General features: G+C 43.0%; 1 protein-coding gene across 7 annotated transcripts in view; it reads left to right on the top strand.

Moving 5' to 3' along the window:
- PRPSAP1 (phosphoribosyl pyrophosphate synthetase associated protein 1) overlaps positions 1 to 15,399 on the top strand; it is a 53,166-nt gene extending 37,767 nt beyond the window's left edge. For all 7 annotated transcript variants that reach the window (XM_066236632.1, XM_066236631.1, XM_066236630.1 and 4 more), the window contains 7 exons: positions 2,699 to 2,871; positions 4,301 to 4,416; positions 5,227 to 5,282; positions 6,244 to 6,389; positions 12,651 to 12,721; positions 13,510 to 13,656; positions 14,170 to 15,399. In XM_066236632.1, coding sequence (XP_066092729.1) covers positions 2,699 to 2,871; positions 4,301 to 4,416; positions 5,227 to 5,282; positions 6,244 to 6,389; positions 12,651 to 12,721; positions 13,510 to 13,656; positions 14,170 to 14,328 — 868 coding nt within the window. In that variant the 3' untranslated portion in view covers positions 14,329 to 15,399. The remainder of the gene's footprint in view (positions 1 to 2,698; positions 2,872 to 4,300; positions 4,417 to 5,226; positions 5,283 to 6,243; positions 6,390 to 12,650; positions 12,722 to 13,509; positions 13,657 to 14,169) is intronic.
- Positions 15,400 to 18,412: the final 3,013 nt, after the last annotated feature.

Below are 18,412 nucleotides of genomic sequence, written 5' to 3'. Positions count from 1 at the left end.
TTTTTTTTTTCCAATTGGCAAAACCAGAGGAGCCAAATAAGAAAGCTCTAATTTACTTCTAACATTGACAAGCAGTCTATATATGGAAGAGGACTTGCTATAGTATATGTGATGCCTGGTATTTAGTCCAGATAGGGACTCTGGAGTTACTTATATACTTCCTTCTAAATGCCATGCAGGCCTCTAGCTTAATATTCAGAGCCCGCCACAGGGTATCAGTTTCAGTGACTTGGTGTGGGGAAGGGAGGGAATAAGTGTACACGTGTTTGGAAAGGGGAACATTCTTACATGAGTTAGTTGTGCTCCTTCCTGGGACAATTCGTTTCCACCAGAGTGATCCAGTGCTGTCTCCAGCACTCCCCCAGGGTGTGGTCAGCCTTGTTAATCATTTTATCTCCCTACCTAATACAGTGCCTGACTCAAGTTGCTCAATAAATAATGTGTTCAATGGATGAATGAACTAAAATTGACCAAGTTATTATGAATTCCTAAGTACTTTGAAATTGTTTGATAGGTGTTTTATACCAATTATACCAAAAGATTGTCCTCTCTGACCTTTTTATATATGACTTGGTGTATTATTTTTTAAGAGTATTGTGTATGAACAAGGGTGCTGTAATAAATCAGAAATTCCTAACTGAGCAGGTCATGGTGGGTAGTCCGGTCCCAGACCTATAACTTCTTTTTTTTTTTAAGATTTTATTTATTCATTATAGAAAGGGGAGAGAGAGAGAGAGAGAGAGAGAGAGAAGGGGGAGGAGCAAGAAGCATCAACTCCCATATGTGCCTTGACCAGGCAAGCCCAGGGTTTTGAACCGGCAACCTCAGCATTTCCAGGTCGATGCTTTATCCACTGCGCCACCACAGGTCAGGCTATAACTTCTTTAGAGAAAGGTTTAAGCCAGCCCTGTGTGTTGTCTTGTGCACCTAGGTTACCACACCTTTGAAATGCCATAAGTACCGTATTTTTTACTCTGTAAGACGTACTTCTTTTCCCTCAAAAGTGGAAGGGAAAATGCCTGTGTGTCTTATGAAGTGAAAAATATGGTATTTTATTAAATATTTTAACACAACATTTGGTTCAGATTTTTTTTTTCATATTTTCCTCCTTAAAACCCTAGGCGTGTCTTATGGTCAGGTGCGTTTTATGGAGCAAAAAATACGGTAATACCTCTTAAGACCAAAATCACCCTCACAGTCTAGTTAGTGGCCCTGTAACTAACTAGGTGGGTCCCTGCCTTGCTTTCTCTTAACTCCTTGTAATCTTCCTTCTCTCCTTAATTTCTTTTGTGTGTGTGTGCTACAGAAACAGAGAGGGACAGGTAGAGACAGACAGGAAGGGAGAGAGATGAGGAATATCAATTCTTCGTTGTGGCACCTTAGTTGTTCATTGATTGCTTTCTTATATGTGCCTTGACTGGGAGACTTCAGCAGAATGAGTGACCCCTTGCTCAAGACAGTGACTTTGGGCTCAAGCCAGTGACCATGGGGTCATGTCTATGATCCCAGGCTTAAGCCAGTCACCCCACACCCAAGTTGGTGAGCCTGCGCTCAAGCGGATGAGCCTGTGCTCAAGCCCGCAACCTTGGGTTTGGGAACTTGGGTCCTCTGCATCCCAGTCCAACGCTCTGTCCACTGTGCCACCACATGGTCAGGCTCTCCTTAATTTCAGTGCAATGCATAAAAGAAGCTGCAAAATTATTATCTTCCAGAGCATTTAAGATCTTGCTCCCTGGCTATTGTTGTCAGATTAGCTAAAATAAATTCTTAAAAATTTCTTTACAAGGTTAGATGTTTCTTATATTGAAAGTATAAGGGAGAAAAATGTTCCCATTTATTTCAGAGGAAGGAAGTGGTACCTGGCAAGGGTCTCTGTCTGTGGAAGAGGGGTGAGGAAGATGCAGTCCTGATGTAGAAGAGCAGGTGTCTGTGTTTGGGCAAAACCACCTTAGGCTTGATCAGCCTTGGCAAAGGATAGTAATCTGCCTTCCTTAATGTTAGAGATGGCCTTTTCTTTGAACATCTTTCAGATTCATGTATTCTTCTGTGTTTATCTGGGTAATCTTTGCTAGGAACCTGTATATCTCAAGGAAAGAAGAGATGGGGAGCCATTTGGAAATTAAGTTTCAAGACATCCCCATTGCCTACCCTACCCTTTACCCCCTAGAAGAAGAAAAGATACCAAACCCTTTCTGGTAATCTTCCTGTCTTCCCTCCTTAATTTCAAATGCATGAAAGAAATTGTAAAACTCATTCATTCTGATGAACAGTTAAATAGAAGGGCAGGTGGGTTTCCCTTGGCGTTCACCAGAAAATGCAGTACTGGCCTACTGGCCTTAGTCTACATCCGGGGATGGTGCCAGCAGGTGCTGGTTACCTCTGGTCACCCGCGGTTGATACCTGTTTCATGTGCCACAGCAGTGACTGTGCCACCAACAAAAGGCCCAGGCACAGGCGGGAGTGGATAACTGAACTGTACATTTAAGTAACCATGGATTAAAACTGGAGCTTATGCAGCTAAAAAGAAGAGTTAATACGCATTCCCTGCCCTCATGAAGTGCCATCATAAGGCAGTGTGGTGATAAAATGCCTGTAACATCCATCTCAGCAGCTCATGTTTGATGGCTGTAGTTGAGATCTTTTCTAGGGGCTAATAAATGAAATTGCCTCCCAAAAGACAAACTTTTGACTATTTCAGAGATGTGAATACAGCTGTGATGGAGTTGTTGATCATGGCCTATGCACTGAAGACTGCCTGTGCCCGGAATATTATTGGCGTCATACCTTACTTCCCCTATAGCAAGCAGAGCAAGATGAGGAAGAGGGGATCCATTGTGTGCAAGCTTCTGGCGTCCATGCTGGCCAAAGCGGGTGAGTGCAGATGGCAAGCCTGGGCTCCATGCTGTATTGTAGGGCTCCTTACCTGAGATTAGTCCATATCTCATCCAGTTGGGGACCTCTTTTCTTTAAGTGTTGTTCACTGATGACTTTTTCTTGTTTCCTTTCGCTGGTTAGGGATATGTGAGCTTAGGTAGAAATTCATACCTTTTTCTTTTCTCTTCATCTTACTTTTAGAGTGACATTATCTGCTTCCTTGTTTTCTACTCTTGGCCCCTGTCATTCTATTTACTTCCTTTACATTTCGTCTTACGGTCATTACATTGTAACTGGCAATCTTGGCATTCATATGTGATCTTTTGAGTCTCAGGACTAGATTTACTTATTTGCCTTTGTTGGCTAAATTTTATTTATGTACCTCATATTAAAACTGGGTTTTTCTTTACTACTTCTTCAGCTTATGTACTTTTTTGTTCCCCTCCTGATTGTCATTCTTTATAGCTGCTCATTTTCATTGCTTTTATCCCATATGTTTTTGTGGTGGTGAGATACTTTCTAGCCTATGAATCAAATGTAAAAACACTTTATAGTTACTGGAATTTTATTTGCCTGATTTTTATTAAAAATTCTAACATATTTGAGTCCTCAGAAACATTGAATTCCGTTCTCTCTAAACTATATAATGTCTTTGGAAAGAACAAGTAATACTGGTTCTTTGGTCTGGAACTTATGCTATGACCTTCAACCACTTGCAGTGTATGTATGTATATAGATAGATAGATAGATAGATAGATAGATAGATAGATAGATATGCAAAATATATATATATTTCAATCTTTTTGGTTTAGCTCTATTGAATGAATATATGAGTCTTCTTTATTATTTTTTTCTACAAGACTATTTCTTGACCTGTTCTTTTATGACATATAGAAATTGTTCCAAACTCTTCAGTATCTTATCTTTGTATTTCGTGAATTTCTTTTTTTCTAATATGTACGTAATTTTGCTTTTGCTTTCTTACTCCTTATGCCTTAGCCACAGTCTTAACGTTTCTTCCTAAATTCTTTAATCAAGACCTTACTATTTTTTTACATCAATTCTTGCTTCAGTATTTATAAATTTCATCTTTATACTTTTGCTTCTGCCTGAGTTTTCTTTTCTTGATTTTGAGGCTCACACTAATAACGGTGGCAGAGGGGAGGAGGAGAGCACTTTTCTCAGCTTCAGCTCTTTGTCCGTGTGGAAGGTTATAGGTTACAGGCTCCTTTACAGTAGGCTGAGCACGTTCTTTAGTTCATTAAGTTTTGTTAAGGTAACGAATACAATCTGTAACTGCTGGGCTTGTTAATAGTACCCCGGCTTCAGTCTTTGTTGGGAAACAGGAGTGGGGCGTCTAGTTTGTGTGCCCTGTATCCATTAGCTTGCAGGGCTGAACTTGTAATTGTTTGTTTTAAAATTTCAGGTTTAACTCACATTATCACTATGGATCTTCATCAAAAGGAAATTCAAGGCTTTTTCAGCTTCCCTGTGGACAACCTTAGAGCCTCACCTTTCCTGCTTCAGTATATCCAGGAAGAAGTGAGGAGCCACCAGCAAACCTCCGTGTCCTCACAAGAGACCCTATATAGTGATTCTATGGAATCAGATTTCAGCAGGGAGAGTGCATCTCATGATCCTTCCCTTAGTCTTGATGCTCGAGGCAGCAAGATAGGGTCAGCAGGCCCTGGCTGGATGGCTCAGTGGTAGAGCATCAGCCTTGGCATGCAGGAGTCCTGGGTTCAATTCCCGGCCAGGGCACACAGGAGAAGGGCCCATCTGCTTCTCCACCCCTACCCCCTCCTTCCTCTTTGTCTCTCTCTTCCCCTCCCACAGCCGAGGCTCCATTGGAGCAAAGTTGGCCCGGATGCTGAGGATGGCTCCATGGCCTCTGCCTCAGGCGCTAGAATGGCTCTGGTTGCAACAGAGCAACGCCCCAGAGGGGCAGAACATCGCCTCCTGGTGGGCGGTGCTGGGTGGATCCCGGTCTGTCTGACTGCCTCCCCGTTTCCAACTTCAGAAAAATACAAAAAAAAAAAAAAATAGGGTCAGCATGTAGTCACGGAGGGGCATGGATTTCAGAGACATTAACATGGATCTCCTTCTCAGTATCTAGCAATTTGCTTATGTTTTCTAAAAATTAAGATTTTAAGAACTAATTACCTTTTTTTTTTGATGTAACAGTACTTTTGTAATGACGTTAATTGTTGTGTTAAAATTCTAAAATTTGTGAATGAAATTTTAGCATATATGATTGCTAGTATGGATCATAGCTATTAGAGAAAAAAAAATGTAATACTAGCACCCAGGTATAACTTTTCAGTATTTTCTTATTTTTTCTTCCAAATCTAGATTCCAAATTACAGAAATGCAGTCATTGTAGCTAAGTCTCCTGATGCTGCAAAAAGGTAAATAACCCAGTCACTTGTGGAAACTCCTCATGGGTGCTTTCTCAAGTCAGACTGAGTTGTTCTGATGTCCAGGGTCTATCGTATTGCAGCCCGTGGAAGCTCATCGACCCAGCTGCCCCATGTCCGTGTTGCATCCTACACCACAGCTTTCTCAGTCTGTGGTCTCCAGGCCACGCGTGGGTCTCTGAATGACTCAGTTTTCTTCTGGAGGAAAGGGAGTTCTTCTTTCTAGTTCTCAGGACAAGCAAAGCAGGAGGGCTGCGAGCACTTTGCAGGCAGTGTTTTAAGAGACCTTTTTCAACAAAGGTCTTTCTTCTGGAGACAAGTGTTAGAATGTTGGACAAAGGGTAGAGCCAAAATTGCCTAGACTCAGGTACTAGCTCACATCCCAATTACATGCCTCTTTAGGCATTTGTGTGGTGGCCTGGAATTTATTCTGTTTTGTATAAATAATTCCTTCAAATGTCCCTAAAAGGTTGAATAATATTTTCATTTTATGATTAATAAACTGTTAGAAGAGTGACGCTTGCCCTGGCCGGTTGGCTCAGTGGTAGAGCGTCGGCCTGGCGTGCAGAAGTCCCAGGTTCGATTTCCGGCCAGGGCACACAGGAGAAGCGTCCAGCTGCTTCTCCACCCCTCCCCCTCTCCTTCCTCTCTGTCTCTCTCTTCCCCTCCCGCAGCCGAGGCTCCATTGGAGCAGAGATGGCCCGGGCGCTGGGGATGGCTCCTTGGCCTCTGTCCCAGGCGCTAGAGTGGCTCTGGTCAGAACAGAGTAATGCCCCGGTGGGGCAGAGCATCGCCCCCTGGTGGGCAGAGCATCGCCCATGCCGGGTGGATCCCAGTCGGCGCATGCGGGAGTCTGTCTGACTGTCTCTCCCCGTTTCCAGCTTCAGAAAAATACAAAAAAAAAAAAAAGAAGAGTGACGCTTGGCTCTCCTTCCCTTCGCCTTTCTCTTAGGGCCCAGTCCTATGCTGAGAGACTCCGCCTGGGGCTAGCTGTGATCCACGGAGAGGCTCAGTGTACAGAGCTCGACATGGATGATGGCCGTCACTCTCCCCCAATGGTCAGAAATGCTACTGTCCATCCCGGCCTGGAGTTGCCATGTAAGATTAGCTCTGTTTTTACTTTATTTGTAAATTGAAGCAAGTCTTGAATAATAAGAGTAGCTGGAAGTTAATACTTATGTGGATGTGTGCTTTCTTGGTATTTTTAAAAATTGAATGGTATTGCATTGATTCCCCTTTTGTATGTGTTAAATACATGTGCAAAATATGTAACGACCGTTGTACATACCTGGGTAGCACTTACCATTCAGAGAGTGTGATGTGATTTTAGCTTTAATAAAAAAGTTGTATGTGTGATGTTGTGAAATCTTAAGCTTTTATATTTTGGTACGATCGGTGATCGTCACCATTAATCAAACACCAGGCTTTGCCTGACCAGGCGGTGGTGCAGTGAATAGAGCATCAGTCTGGGATGCAGAGGACCCAGGTTCGAGACCCTAAAGTCGCCAGCTTGAGCGCGGGCTCATCTGGTTTGAGCAAAGCTCACCAGCTTGGACCCAAGGTCGCTGGCTCGAGCAAGGGGTTACTTGGTCGGCTGTAGCCCCACGGTCAAGGCACATATGAGAAAGCAAGCAATGAACAACTAAGGTGTCACAACGAAAAACTAATGATTGATGCTTCTCATCTCTCCGTTCCTGTCTGTCCCTATCTATCCCTCTCTCTGACTCTCTCTCTGTCTCTATAAAAAATAAATAAATAAAAGAAATAAAAGCAATGTGGTCATATTTAAAAAAACAAAACAAAACAAAAAACACCAGGCTTTGGTGATCAGGTAACTTTTAGCCCTGTTAGTAATGTAACCCTTTGGTCTGCTACTTGCCAAACATCTGTTTAATCCAGCAGAGTGCAGGCTACTTATTTCCATAGGCTTTTTTTTTTTTTTTTAATTCATTTTTTAGAGAGGAGAGAGAGAGGGGAGAGAGAGACACAGAGAGAGAAGGGGGGAGGAGCTGGAAGCATCAACTCCCATTTGTGCCTTGACTAGGCAAGCCCAGTCCATAGGCTTTTGAGTGTCAGTAAGTAGCATTCTGTACTGGAAAGTCGATTAGGCTTTTAAGGGGAAAGAGATTATTTCCTTTAGAAATATGTATCTACTTGACCCTGCCTCTGAAACCCAGGGTGGAACAATAGTAGAACAGTTATGCCCCAAACAGGTGATCTCACACGGGCTCCCTCTCTAAGGTGTAAACATTCCAATTATTTATCATTTTCAGACTCAGGAAACTAACATTGTTATAATACCATTGTCTAATCTTCAGACCTTATTCAGATTTTACCAACCAATGTAAAGTAACAGAGGGTACTTGGTCATCATTTTTCTTGTCTCATTCCAGCTGGACTGGCTCCTCTGTTCTTTGTTTCTTCTGACCTGATACTTTGGAAGAATGTAGGCCATTTATTTTGTAGAATAGTCCTTAACTGGGGCATGTTTGTTTAACTGGGGCATGTTTGTTTCCTCGTGATTAGGTTGAATTAGCTATTACTATCATTGTTGTCAAATGATGATTTTTCTAATTCTTTTCTTCCCTCCATTTGTATCAGTATGGATTCATAGAATCTTATTTTATTCAGTGTATTATGAACTGATCCATTGCTAGTATTTTAATGCTCAGTTTGTCTCAGACATGACTGAAGAGCACTCCTTTAAGCTACCTCCCATGTTCTTTTGACATGTCCCTATCATTTTTTGATACTCCTTTATTTATGATATAACAAGATGTTCCCTATGTATCTTGTACTTTCTTAGCCCTGGACTCAGCCCTGACTCCTTTAGTTTAAAGCAGGAGTTAGAACCCAGGATTGGGCTTCAGAGTGTGCTCTTAGTCACCACACTCTGCCACCTGTGACTAACCTTGACTTAGGTTCTTTCATAAGTGACTGAATGTATATATAGGATAAATTCCAAGAGATAAAATGATTGGGTCTGAGGTTATTTTGATAGTCAGTCCTGACTTATCACAGTATTGTGTGTATAAGATTCTCTGTTCTGAGAATGTTGCTGTGTTACTTCTGACTGTCACAGTGTTTCCCTTGCAGTCATCTCCTGTATCCTGGAAACTTGTAAAGGCCCCTGCTCCTTCACACACATGTTGCTGTGCTTACATTACAACTTTTATAGTTGCCACCAGATCCTTGTCTGGGATTTACTCTTACGGATTTAGTAAAGAGCATTCTGAAAACATGTTATTTCTTGTATGTGTAATTGAAACTTCCAAATTAAATTAGCTTTGTATTTATTTACCAGTTACAGTTCAGTAGTTTAATAGTAATGAAGATGAGGCCCTGGCTTGTTGGCTCAGTGCTAGAGCATCAGCCTGGAGTGTAGAAGTCCTGGGTTTGATTCCCGGTCAAGGCACACAGGAGAAGCAACTATCTGCTTCTCTACCCCTCCCCCTTCTCTCTCTCTCTCGCTCTCTCTCTCTCTCTTTCCCCTCTTCCCCCACACCCCCACCCTGTAGCCAATGGCTCATTCGAGCAAGTTGGCCCTGGGCACTGAGGATGGCACCATGGCCTCACCTCAGGCACTAAAATAGCTCTGTTGCCAAGCAACAGAGCATCGCCCCATAGGAGGCTTGCCAGGTGGATCCTGGTCAGGGTGCATGTGGGTGGGGGTCTGTCTCTCTGCCTCCCTGCTACTCACTTAATAATTTAAAAAAAAAAAAAAGAAAAGAAAAAAATAGTAATGAAGATGAAGATACTATATAGAAACTTTTAGGAAAAAGCCAGAGGGAAGCAAAGTTTTACCCTTGGAGTCTTTGCATCTTTTAGGAAGATGAACTGTTTTACCTTTCTGGAGCCCAATCTTTCAGAGCAGCCGTAGTGCTCAAATGAGGGCAACTTTGACCCACAGAGGGTTTTTTGTTTTTGTTTTTTGACAGGGACAGAGAGAGAATCAGAGAGAGGGATAGATAGGGACAGACTGATAGGAAGACAAGAAGGGAGAGAGATGAGAAGGATCAATTTTTCATTGCAGCACCTTAGTTGTTCATTGATTGCTTTTTCATATGTGCCTTGACCGGGGCCCCGGCTTCAGCAGAGCAAGTGACCCCTTGCTCAAGCCAGCGACCTTGGGCTCAAGCTGATGAGCCTTGCTCAAACTAGATGAGCCCATGCTCAAGCTGGCAACTTCAGGGTCTTGAACTTGGGTCCTCCGCGTCCCAGTCTGACGCTCTATCGACTGCACCACCGCCTGGTCAGGCCCACAGAGGGTTTTGACAGTATCTGAGGACATTTCTGGTTGTCTAAACCAGGAGTAGTGGGCTGCTGCTGGTGTCTAGTGGGCATCCAGAGGCCAGAGATGCTGCTGCACCGGCTTCCAATGTGGCAAACAGTCATCTAGTCCAAAATGTTAGTAATGTGAGGTGGAGAACCCCTTTTTTAGAATAATTTATTAAAAGTGAACCATTTCTGTTTTATAAGGTAGAATTGATACCTCTCTAGTGGCAAGGTCAGCTAATGAACTTGGAAGGATTGTGTGTTAGTGATTCCTTTAAACCAGGGGTAGTCAACCTTTTTATACCTACCACCCACTTTTGTATCTCTGTTAGTAGTAAAATTTTCTAACCGCCCACCAGTTCCACAGTAATGGTGATTTATAAAGTAGGGAAGTAACTTTACTTTTTAAATTTATAAAGCAGAGTTACAGCAAGTTAAAGCATATAATACTAATTACTTACCAAGCACTTTATGTCAGATTTTTGCTAAGTTTGGCAGAATAAATCTTTATAAAACAACTTACTGTAGTTAAATCTATTTTTTTATTTATACTTTGGTTGCTCCGCTACCACCCACCATGAAAGCTGGAACACCCACTAGTTGGCAGTAGGGACCAGGTTGACTACCACTGCTCTAAACACTGCTGTTTGCCGCAATGATGAAAATTGTTTGGATCACAGAATGAGAGGAAATCACCTTTTCTGGCTGGGTTTTCCTGGCTTGTTAACACTTTATAAGTGAAGAGTGTTTTTCATCACTGAAATGAAATAGACACTCGTTCTCCTTGAGCATCTGTTAGATGTTTGACTTGTTTGCTTGTAGAATTATGATCTTGAGAATAATTTCAGTTCTAGGTCTACTGGAGACCTGATATTATTTCTCATATCTCTTTTTAATGTTAGTCTGACAGTAAAGTCTAATATTGAACTAGAAATAGACCAAGATTAAAATGGATAAGGAATGAATAATTCTCCATAGTCCATTTTTGCTCTTTATCTTAGGAGAGAAAGTGTTGGTTTATTGACTCTGGGGAAAGAACAAAAAAAAGTATGTGTAAAAAATCTAAGGATGGTTATAAATACAGCATTATTTTACTTGGAAAATGCTCACTCTAAAAGCTAAAGACATTTCTACTTTCATAAGACCATTGGAAACCATTTGTGAAATTGACATTTTTAATGCAGTAAGTTGATATAGTTTTAACAGTGATTTCTGGCCACAAGTAATGGTGCACAAGTCATTTTATTCTTAAATAGATTGGGTTTCTTTTGACAAAATGGAGCCAAGCAGAATCTAAAACATAGGATAGAATGAGCACCCTTTATCCCTGACCTTCTGTACATATATTACTTTTACAGAAAAATTTAAATTTTAGTATTTTATTTTTTGGGTAAGCTATTGGAAGAATTTTGGTATTTTTTTTTACCCTGTCAGGTACTATTGTTTTTTTCCCCCATTGACCTTATAATGAAGTCTGTCTGTTTTTTAGTGGCTGCCAAATTATGTGTTCAGCCAATGAAGAGCAGGGAAGGAGTGGGTGTGGAATAAGCCTTGCTTCTTCCCGCCTCTGTCAGCCTCACTCTTCCGCTCTGCCTGCACTTCTCATTGCAAACGGACAGAAGCTGTCTTGGAGAGGTCGGTGACAGAGAAGTAAACAGGAGTGCTGTGACATGTTTTCTGTATCAAATTAGAGCTGAATTTCTGTTGATCTATGATGAGGGACACTGGCTTTCCCTCTTTTTTTTTTTTTTTTACAGAGAAAAATGGTCAAGAAAAGGGACCACATCTCTTTAAGAAGTGGGTAGGTAGGTCAACAGAACCACCCACTGCCATTGTTTAATGTAAAGACAGAATTTTTTTTTTAATTTATTTTTTACAGAGACAGTGAGTGAGTCAGAGAGAGGGATAGACAGGGACAGACAGACAGGAACGGAGAGAGATAATAAGCATCAATCAGTTTTTCATTGCTCGTTGCAACACCTTAGTTGTTCATTGATTGCTTTCTCATATGTGCCTTGACCGCGGGCCTTCAGCAGACCGAGTAACCCCTTGCTGGAGCCAGCGACCTTGGGTTCAAACTGGTGAGCTCTGCTCAAACCAGATGAGCCTGCGCTCAAGCTGGTGGCCTTGGGGTCTCAAATCTGGGTCTCCCATGTCTCAATCTTACACTCTATCCACTGTGCCACTGCCTGGCCAGGCTGAATGCCAGCTCTTACAGCCTTTCCCTGTTTGATTTTCTCCAGAGTGTCATTCATTTTAGGTTTTCTCATCAGTCTCAGAGGTGAATGTTTCTATGGTGAGTGGCAGGGCAGTACTGGTCTGTGTGTTGGTGAAATCTTCCTCACTGTTCTACTCCATCCTTACACTTGTGCTAGCTAAAGACTGGTGCCTGCTAGTCACGCATGGCTGTTTTGACCTTTTTTTTTTTTTTTTTTTTTTTTTGAGGGAGGTAGAGAGATGAGAAGCATCAACCTGTTGCTACAGCACTTTAGTTGTTCATTGATTGCTTCTCATATGCGCCTTGACCAGGCAGCTCAAGCCGAGCCTGTGACCGCTTGCTCCAGCCAGTGACCTTGGGATTTTGAACCTGGGACCTCAGTGTCCCAGGTCGACAGTTTATCCACCTTGCCACTGCCAGTCAGGCATTGGCTGTTGTGATCTTAAAACATAACTAGTCTCAACTGAGAAGTGCCATGTGTGTAAGATGCACACCAAATACCAAAGACTTTGTATAAAACACATGTAAAACATTTCTAATAAATTTGTATATTGATTACATATTGAAATAATATTTTGGATATGTTTGGTAAAATAAAATCTATTAATTTCACCTGTGTGCTTTTACCACCTAATATGGCTACTAGAAAATATAAAATAGCATCTGTCTCACCCTGTTTCTGTTGGACCACGTGCTCTAAACTTTGTATTTCTTCAAGACACCCCCTGCCCCCTGCTCACTCAAGAAGAATCTGGGTTTTTTTTCTTCACAGTGGTTTGCCACCCCTTCCAGAGGGAGGGGTTATGATCACATTCACTTAGTGCTGTGTGACTGACTAGGTCTTGTCATTTGTTTTGTTTTGCTAGTGATGATGGCCAAAGAGAAGCCACCAATAACTGTAGTCGGAGATGTTGGCGGGAGCATCGCAATCATAGTGGTATGGTTATGGTTATGTCTTCCATCATGTGCAGAGATGACACCTCTGGCTCTTTATCGGTTGTCCACTTTGGGTTGTATTTATAGTAACGATAGATTTAAGTGGCTCTGCCCTTTCTCACCCGTACTCCTTAGGGGCAAGTAGAGATTTTTATATAGATGAACAGGGATTATTATAACCAACAGGTGTAAAAAGAGCACAATAACTCCTATAAGAAAAGTCAACCCTATAAGTAACCTTTGTCTTAAGGGCTGTAGGTAGGGCCTGTCAAAGCAGCTGACTACTCATCCATAAGCTTTAGGGCCCTGAGGTGAACTAAAGAGGAGCTGTCTCATCTTTACTAATGAGAACAGTGTCAGTCTTGGTACTTGAACATGATACATTTGCTCCCAGCTCCGAATGCCTTTGCCGAGCCAGAGGCTCGTCCTCCTCACGGCTTGCTTCATGTCTCTGTACCTGTCGTTTAACTTTCTCTCAGTAACAATAAATGGGACACTGGCTATGTCAGATTATCTTGAAATTTGAAACAGGAAATGAGCCTTGGTGGTTGTAAACTCTGGCTGTGAATGTCACATACGACTGCAAGGCTGTTCTGCTCTTTGTACTGACAGCCATGCAAAGTGCAGTCCATGTAGGTCTGTTGCCATTGCTGGTGTTAGACCCTTTGACCCAGGTAGATAGCTCTGAGTTTTGATTCACTGTCCTCTGAGGCGCAGAGAGGGCAGTGAGTGTGTATTCGTAAGCATGGCAAGGGCCGCTCCCTGACACTTACTCCGATCTCTTCTCAGGATGACATTATTGATGATGTGGAAGGTTTCGTTGCTGCTGCAGAGATCCTGAAGGAGAGGGGCGCTTATAAGATTTATGTCATGGCCACTCACGGCATCCTGTCTGCAGAGGCCCCCCGCCTGATTGAAGAGTCCTCCATTGATGAGGTCTGTGTACTTTTAAGGGGTGTGGAACATTAGCTCAAGTCAAGGTTTTCTGCCCTGTTTTCTGTGAATAGTGAAATGACCCAGTTAGTATTGTTTACCCCTCTCCAGACGACCTATGGTGGCTAGCATTTGTTGGGGCAGTTATATAGTTAGGAATAGATGTCTATTTTTATAAAGATTTGCTTTATGGACTTCAGTATAATTTGTATTTTAATATAATTTCTCTGAAGAGAATTCTTCCCCAACAATACGGAATTTTTGCACAGTGCTTGGACTCAGGCTATCATTTCTGCATATAATGATGATTGCATTCAGAATCTTATGTTTTGAACCATGAAACCCTTCCCTTGTGGAAAATTGGTTAAGCTTAGTTTGTAAAAACCATTCTCTGTAGAGTAAGGTTTTGTAGGTTGAGACCTGGGCTGTGGGTACTAAATGTTAGGTAGACTTTTCTGCGTGGCCATGTTGGGCATATCAGTAACAGTATTTGTTTCCCCTTGCTGCTATGACCAGGTGGTGGTGACCAATACTGTCCCTCACGAGGTACAGAAGCTGCAGTGTCCCAAGATAAAGACTGTGGATATCAGTCTGATTCTTTCTGAAGCAATTCGGAGAATCCACAATGGGGAGTCCATGGCATACCTTTTCCGAAACATCACTGTGGATGACTAGCTTTCATGGTTGCCTTGACCCTGGGCCTCCCAAGGACGACAGTGGCATCAATTATGTACACAATGTTTCCTTTCCAGGAAGTCAGACAGTCCCTCCTGCCAAGTTCGATAGACAGAAGGCATGCAGATAGTCAAGAGGGAGACAAAGCTAATGGATAAATGGCTTTAAATGTGTGCCCTCATCATCCTGTTCCTTAAAAAGAGTATCACACTTTCCTGAAAAGAATCTGAAAATCTTTTGGCATTGTGAAGGAGTTCACGGCAGGTGAAGTTTGACCTCGGCCCTGTTCATTCAGCTGTTTCGACCACAGGGAAATGTGTATTATGTTAAGTGCAGTTAGGGAAGCTGAGCAACTGGCACTGCTTCCATTCCCGTTCTCTCAGCCTCATATAAATCTTTCATAGAGAACCCTATTTTTCTCTGAGAAAATGCCATGCCTACAGCCATTGAGCAAAGGACTGTTTGCAGTGTCCATCCCCTGCAAGGATGCCAGGGAGGCGGGAGCACCTCTCTCGGTGTCTGCGGTGCTCTTCAGTTACAAATAAAAAAATGTTGTCTTGCTGGTCTCTTTGCGCCATTGCACAGACACCCACGGACGTGCTTCCTGGTGACTGACTTTGGTCTAGACTCTGCAGAAGACAAGGGATGTATGATAAAAGGTTGTTGGGGTCCATGGCTTGCCCCAAAGCCTAGACCTAAGCCTCTTTCTGCAGGGCCTATCCTGTCCCTAAGCATTGAAGTGAAATCCTTGTTCAATAATATAGTTAAGATCTACATTTGTAAAAAATAGAATTATACTTTTTCCTGTTACAGGTGACACTTTTGTTTATTGCATTACTTACATTGCACCTGGCCTTCCTACCCAACATTTAAAATTACATAATCAGAACTCATTTTGTACCCAATCTGTCTTCTAGACCCTGTTGCAAATATGGTATAAACTTTCTTTGCCTTTTAGTCCAATTCAAGTCAGAACAGTATAATGGGAGGAGGAGGGGCCACTAGGCAATGATCTGGAATTGCTTACTGGTTCTGTTAGTTTCTAAGAGATAATAAAGGACAATTTGCTTATTTGTACAGTTGCATTTCTCTGCAGAGAAGTTTCCTTGATATTTTACCCCTTTCCTAATGACTAGAAAAGTTCACAACCCACATTCAAGACTTGGAACACATTAGCTTTTTAAGCCATACAAATAAGTTGCCTTCTGTTAGTGGGACAAGTAGGGACATTTTGGCAAAGGACTTCCTTATAAACTGATGATCATGGTGTTAGAGGAAGAGCCATGGACTGTTCCTCAAGACACCTGATTCTTGTCTCAGGTCAGGCAGGTGGCCAGGCCTTCCTGGGCTTCTGTCATCCGTAGTAAAAAGGGAGGTTTGGAATTGAAAGTAAAGATCCTTTCAACTCAAATTTCATTTATACCTCCGGTTAATACTGTATTTCCCCATGTATAAGATGCTCCTTAATTTGGGGGCCCGAAATTAAAAAAAAGACAAGCGCTAAAAAGTGGGAAATGCAAGTAAAAAAAAAATCTATCCACTGTATAAGATGCACCCAGTTTTAGACCCCCAAATTTTTTGGGAAAGGGTACATCTTATACATGGGGAAATACCGTATTTCTCGCCCTATGTCTCTAAATAAAGATTTAAAAAAAATTTTTTTTCCTGAAGTGGGAAGCAGGAAGGCAGAGAGACTCCCACATGCTCCTGGATCCACCCGGCATGTGCACTAGGGCAGTGGTCCCCAACCCCCGGGCTGCGGACCAGTACCGGTCCACAGAGAAAGAATAAATAACTTACATTATTTCTGTTTTATTTATATTTAAGTCTGGCCTGACTAGGCGATGGTGCAGTGGATAGAGCATCAGACGGATGCGGAGGACCCAGGTTCGAAACCCCAGGGTCGCCAGCTTGAGTGCAGGCTCATCTGGTTTGAGCAAAAGCTCACCAGCTTGGACCCAAGGTCGCTGGCTTGATCAAGGGGTTACTTGGTCTGCTGAAGGCCCGTAATCAAGGCACATGTGAGAAAGCAATTAATGAACAACTAAGATGTCGCAACGAAAAACTGATTGATGCTTCTCATCTCTCCGTTCCTGTCTGTCCTTGTCTATCCATCTCTCTGACTCTCTCTCTGTCTCTGAAAAAAAAAAACCTTATATTTAAGTCTGAACAATGTTTTATTTTTTAAAAATGACCAGATTCCCTCTTACATCTGTCTAAGGCTCACTCTTGACGCTTGTTTTGTAAGTTCAACAATTATATTTAAAAATACCACAGATTTTACGCCGGTCACATAATTTTATTTTGTGCATTTATCCGTCCCACCCTAAAGGCCAGTCCGTGAAAATATTTTCTGACATTAAGCCAGTCCGTGGCCCAAAAAAGGTTGGGGACCACTGCACTAGGAGGCGATGCTCTGCCCATCCAGGGCGGTGCTCTGTTGCAACCAGAGCCATTCTAGATCCTGAGATAGAGGCCATGGAGCCATCCTCAGCACCTGGGCCAACTTTGCTCCAATGGAGCCTTGGCGTTGGTAGGGGAAAAGAGAGAGAGAGAAGAAGGAGAGGGGGAGGGGTGGATAAGCAGATAGTCTCTTCTGTGTGTCCTGGCCGGGAATTGAACCCAGGACTTCTACATACTGGGCCAATGCTCTACCACTGAAACAACCAGCCAGGGCCTAAAATGAATTTTTTTATTGAAAGCGTTTAGTAGGATTTATTTCTTGGGATTAGAATGAGAATATATTAGACTATGCCCTTGACATTGATATTTAGAACCCTTATATGTGCCTGGCATGATACCAGGTCTTCAGAGTATGGAAATGAAAACAGGAGGACTCGGAGCTGGGGGAGCTGATGTTCTGGCCATGGCTGGTGTAGTGGCAGTGACGTTCTTGTGGAAAGGCACTGAACACAGAATTGAGAAAGCCCCCTCCCAGCACTGCAGCCCCCCATACAGCTGATGCCCGACCGCAAGGCTTTAACTTTGAGGCTAGCTTTAAGGAAGGTTGGCGCACCAGTGCACAGAAGAGTACAAATAATTTGTTCTTTTGAAGATAACTACCTGAAGGCCTGTGTACCAGGCACTGGGAATAGAATGGTGAGCAAAGTCCTTGGTGTTACCCTTATGGAAGTTCTGGACTTGTGTTGAACTCTAGTCCCAGGGAAACTAAGAATTTGAATTTGAAAGCAGTTAAAATAGTTAAATGCAGATGCATTCACAGGTTTTCTTCAGCTTTTCCTGAATGTATTGTATTACATGTTTTCTGGAAGAACCTGGTATGGGGAGATCAAGCCTCAATTGTTGAGTGCACCAAATTCATCTATCCTGTCTAATCCTGCCCTGGAATACTGCTACAGGATCATTTGAGTGTTTTGAGATAAATTAGGCCAGCACAGCAGAGAAAAGCTCTGTCATCTGGTGACTAATTGGCATCACATGGGTGGTGAGAGATCTCTTCTAAATTACTCTTCCTTCTAATTGGGTAGAATGACATGGGAACTGTCCCCAAGGGACCAAGGTCTCAGGACTGCACCCTTAGGTTTGTGCCACAGGTCTGCATAATAGAACAGCAGGTATACAAAGCATAGTTGCCCTGGTGCCCTCAAATCTCTGTGTTCTGAAATGCCTTGGCACAGTCCCATACCATCTTTCTTTGGAAGAGTTTACTAACAATAAAAATTAGTGGCACTGTAGATTGTGGCCAAGGCTTCCCCAGAGCCCTATAGGAAAGGCTACCCTAGTGAGTCTGGGGAGATTGGGCAAAGCGCTGACTTACTGCCTCGACGCCGGTCACCTCTGGGCGCGAGTTCATCCGCGGAATCCTCAGGGCGCGCGGAGACCACTGCAACGGGGTCGCACACAGCGTGTCCACCCCCCACGCCCGCCCCGTGGCTTAGTTCCAAACGTCCGTCCACCGGCTGAGACCTGGTGCGAGGTAAGGCACCCCTGGGCTCAAACATACAGAAACCTGACGCTGAGGGTCAGCTGTGCATCAGACCCCGCCTGAAAGGCAGGCGCTGGCTCCGGAAGTCAAGAGTGGGAAGCCCGGCAGCCGTGCGCTCTTCTCTGTCCTCTAGGCAGG

Source organism: Saccopteryx bilineata, chromosome 6 (assembly GCF_036850765.1).
Source record: "Saccopteryx bilineata isolate mSacBil1 chromosome 6, mSacBil1_pri_phased_curated, whole genome shotgun sequence".
NCBI classification, from domain to species: Eukaryota; Metazoa; Chordata; class Mammalia; order Chiroptera; family Emballonuridae; genus Saccopteryx; species Saccopteryx bilineata.
Note: the sequence above shows the minus strand (reverse complement) of the source record. Positions and strands in the feature narration are given on the sequence as shown.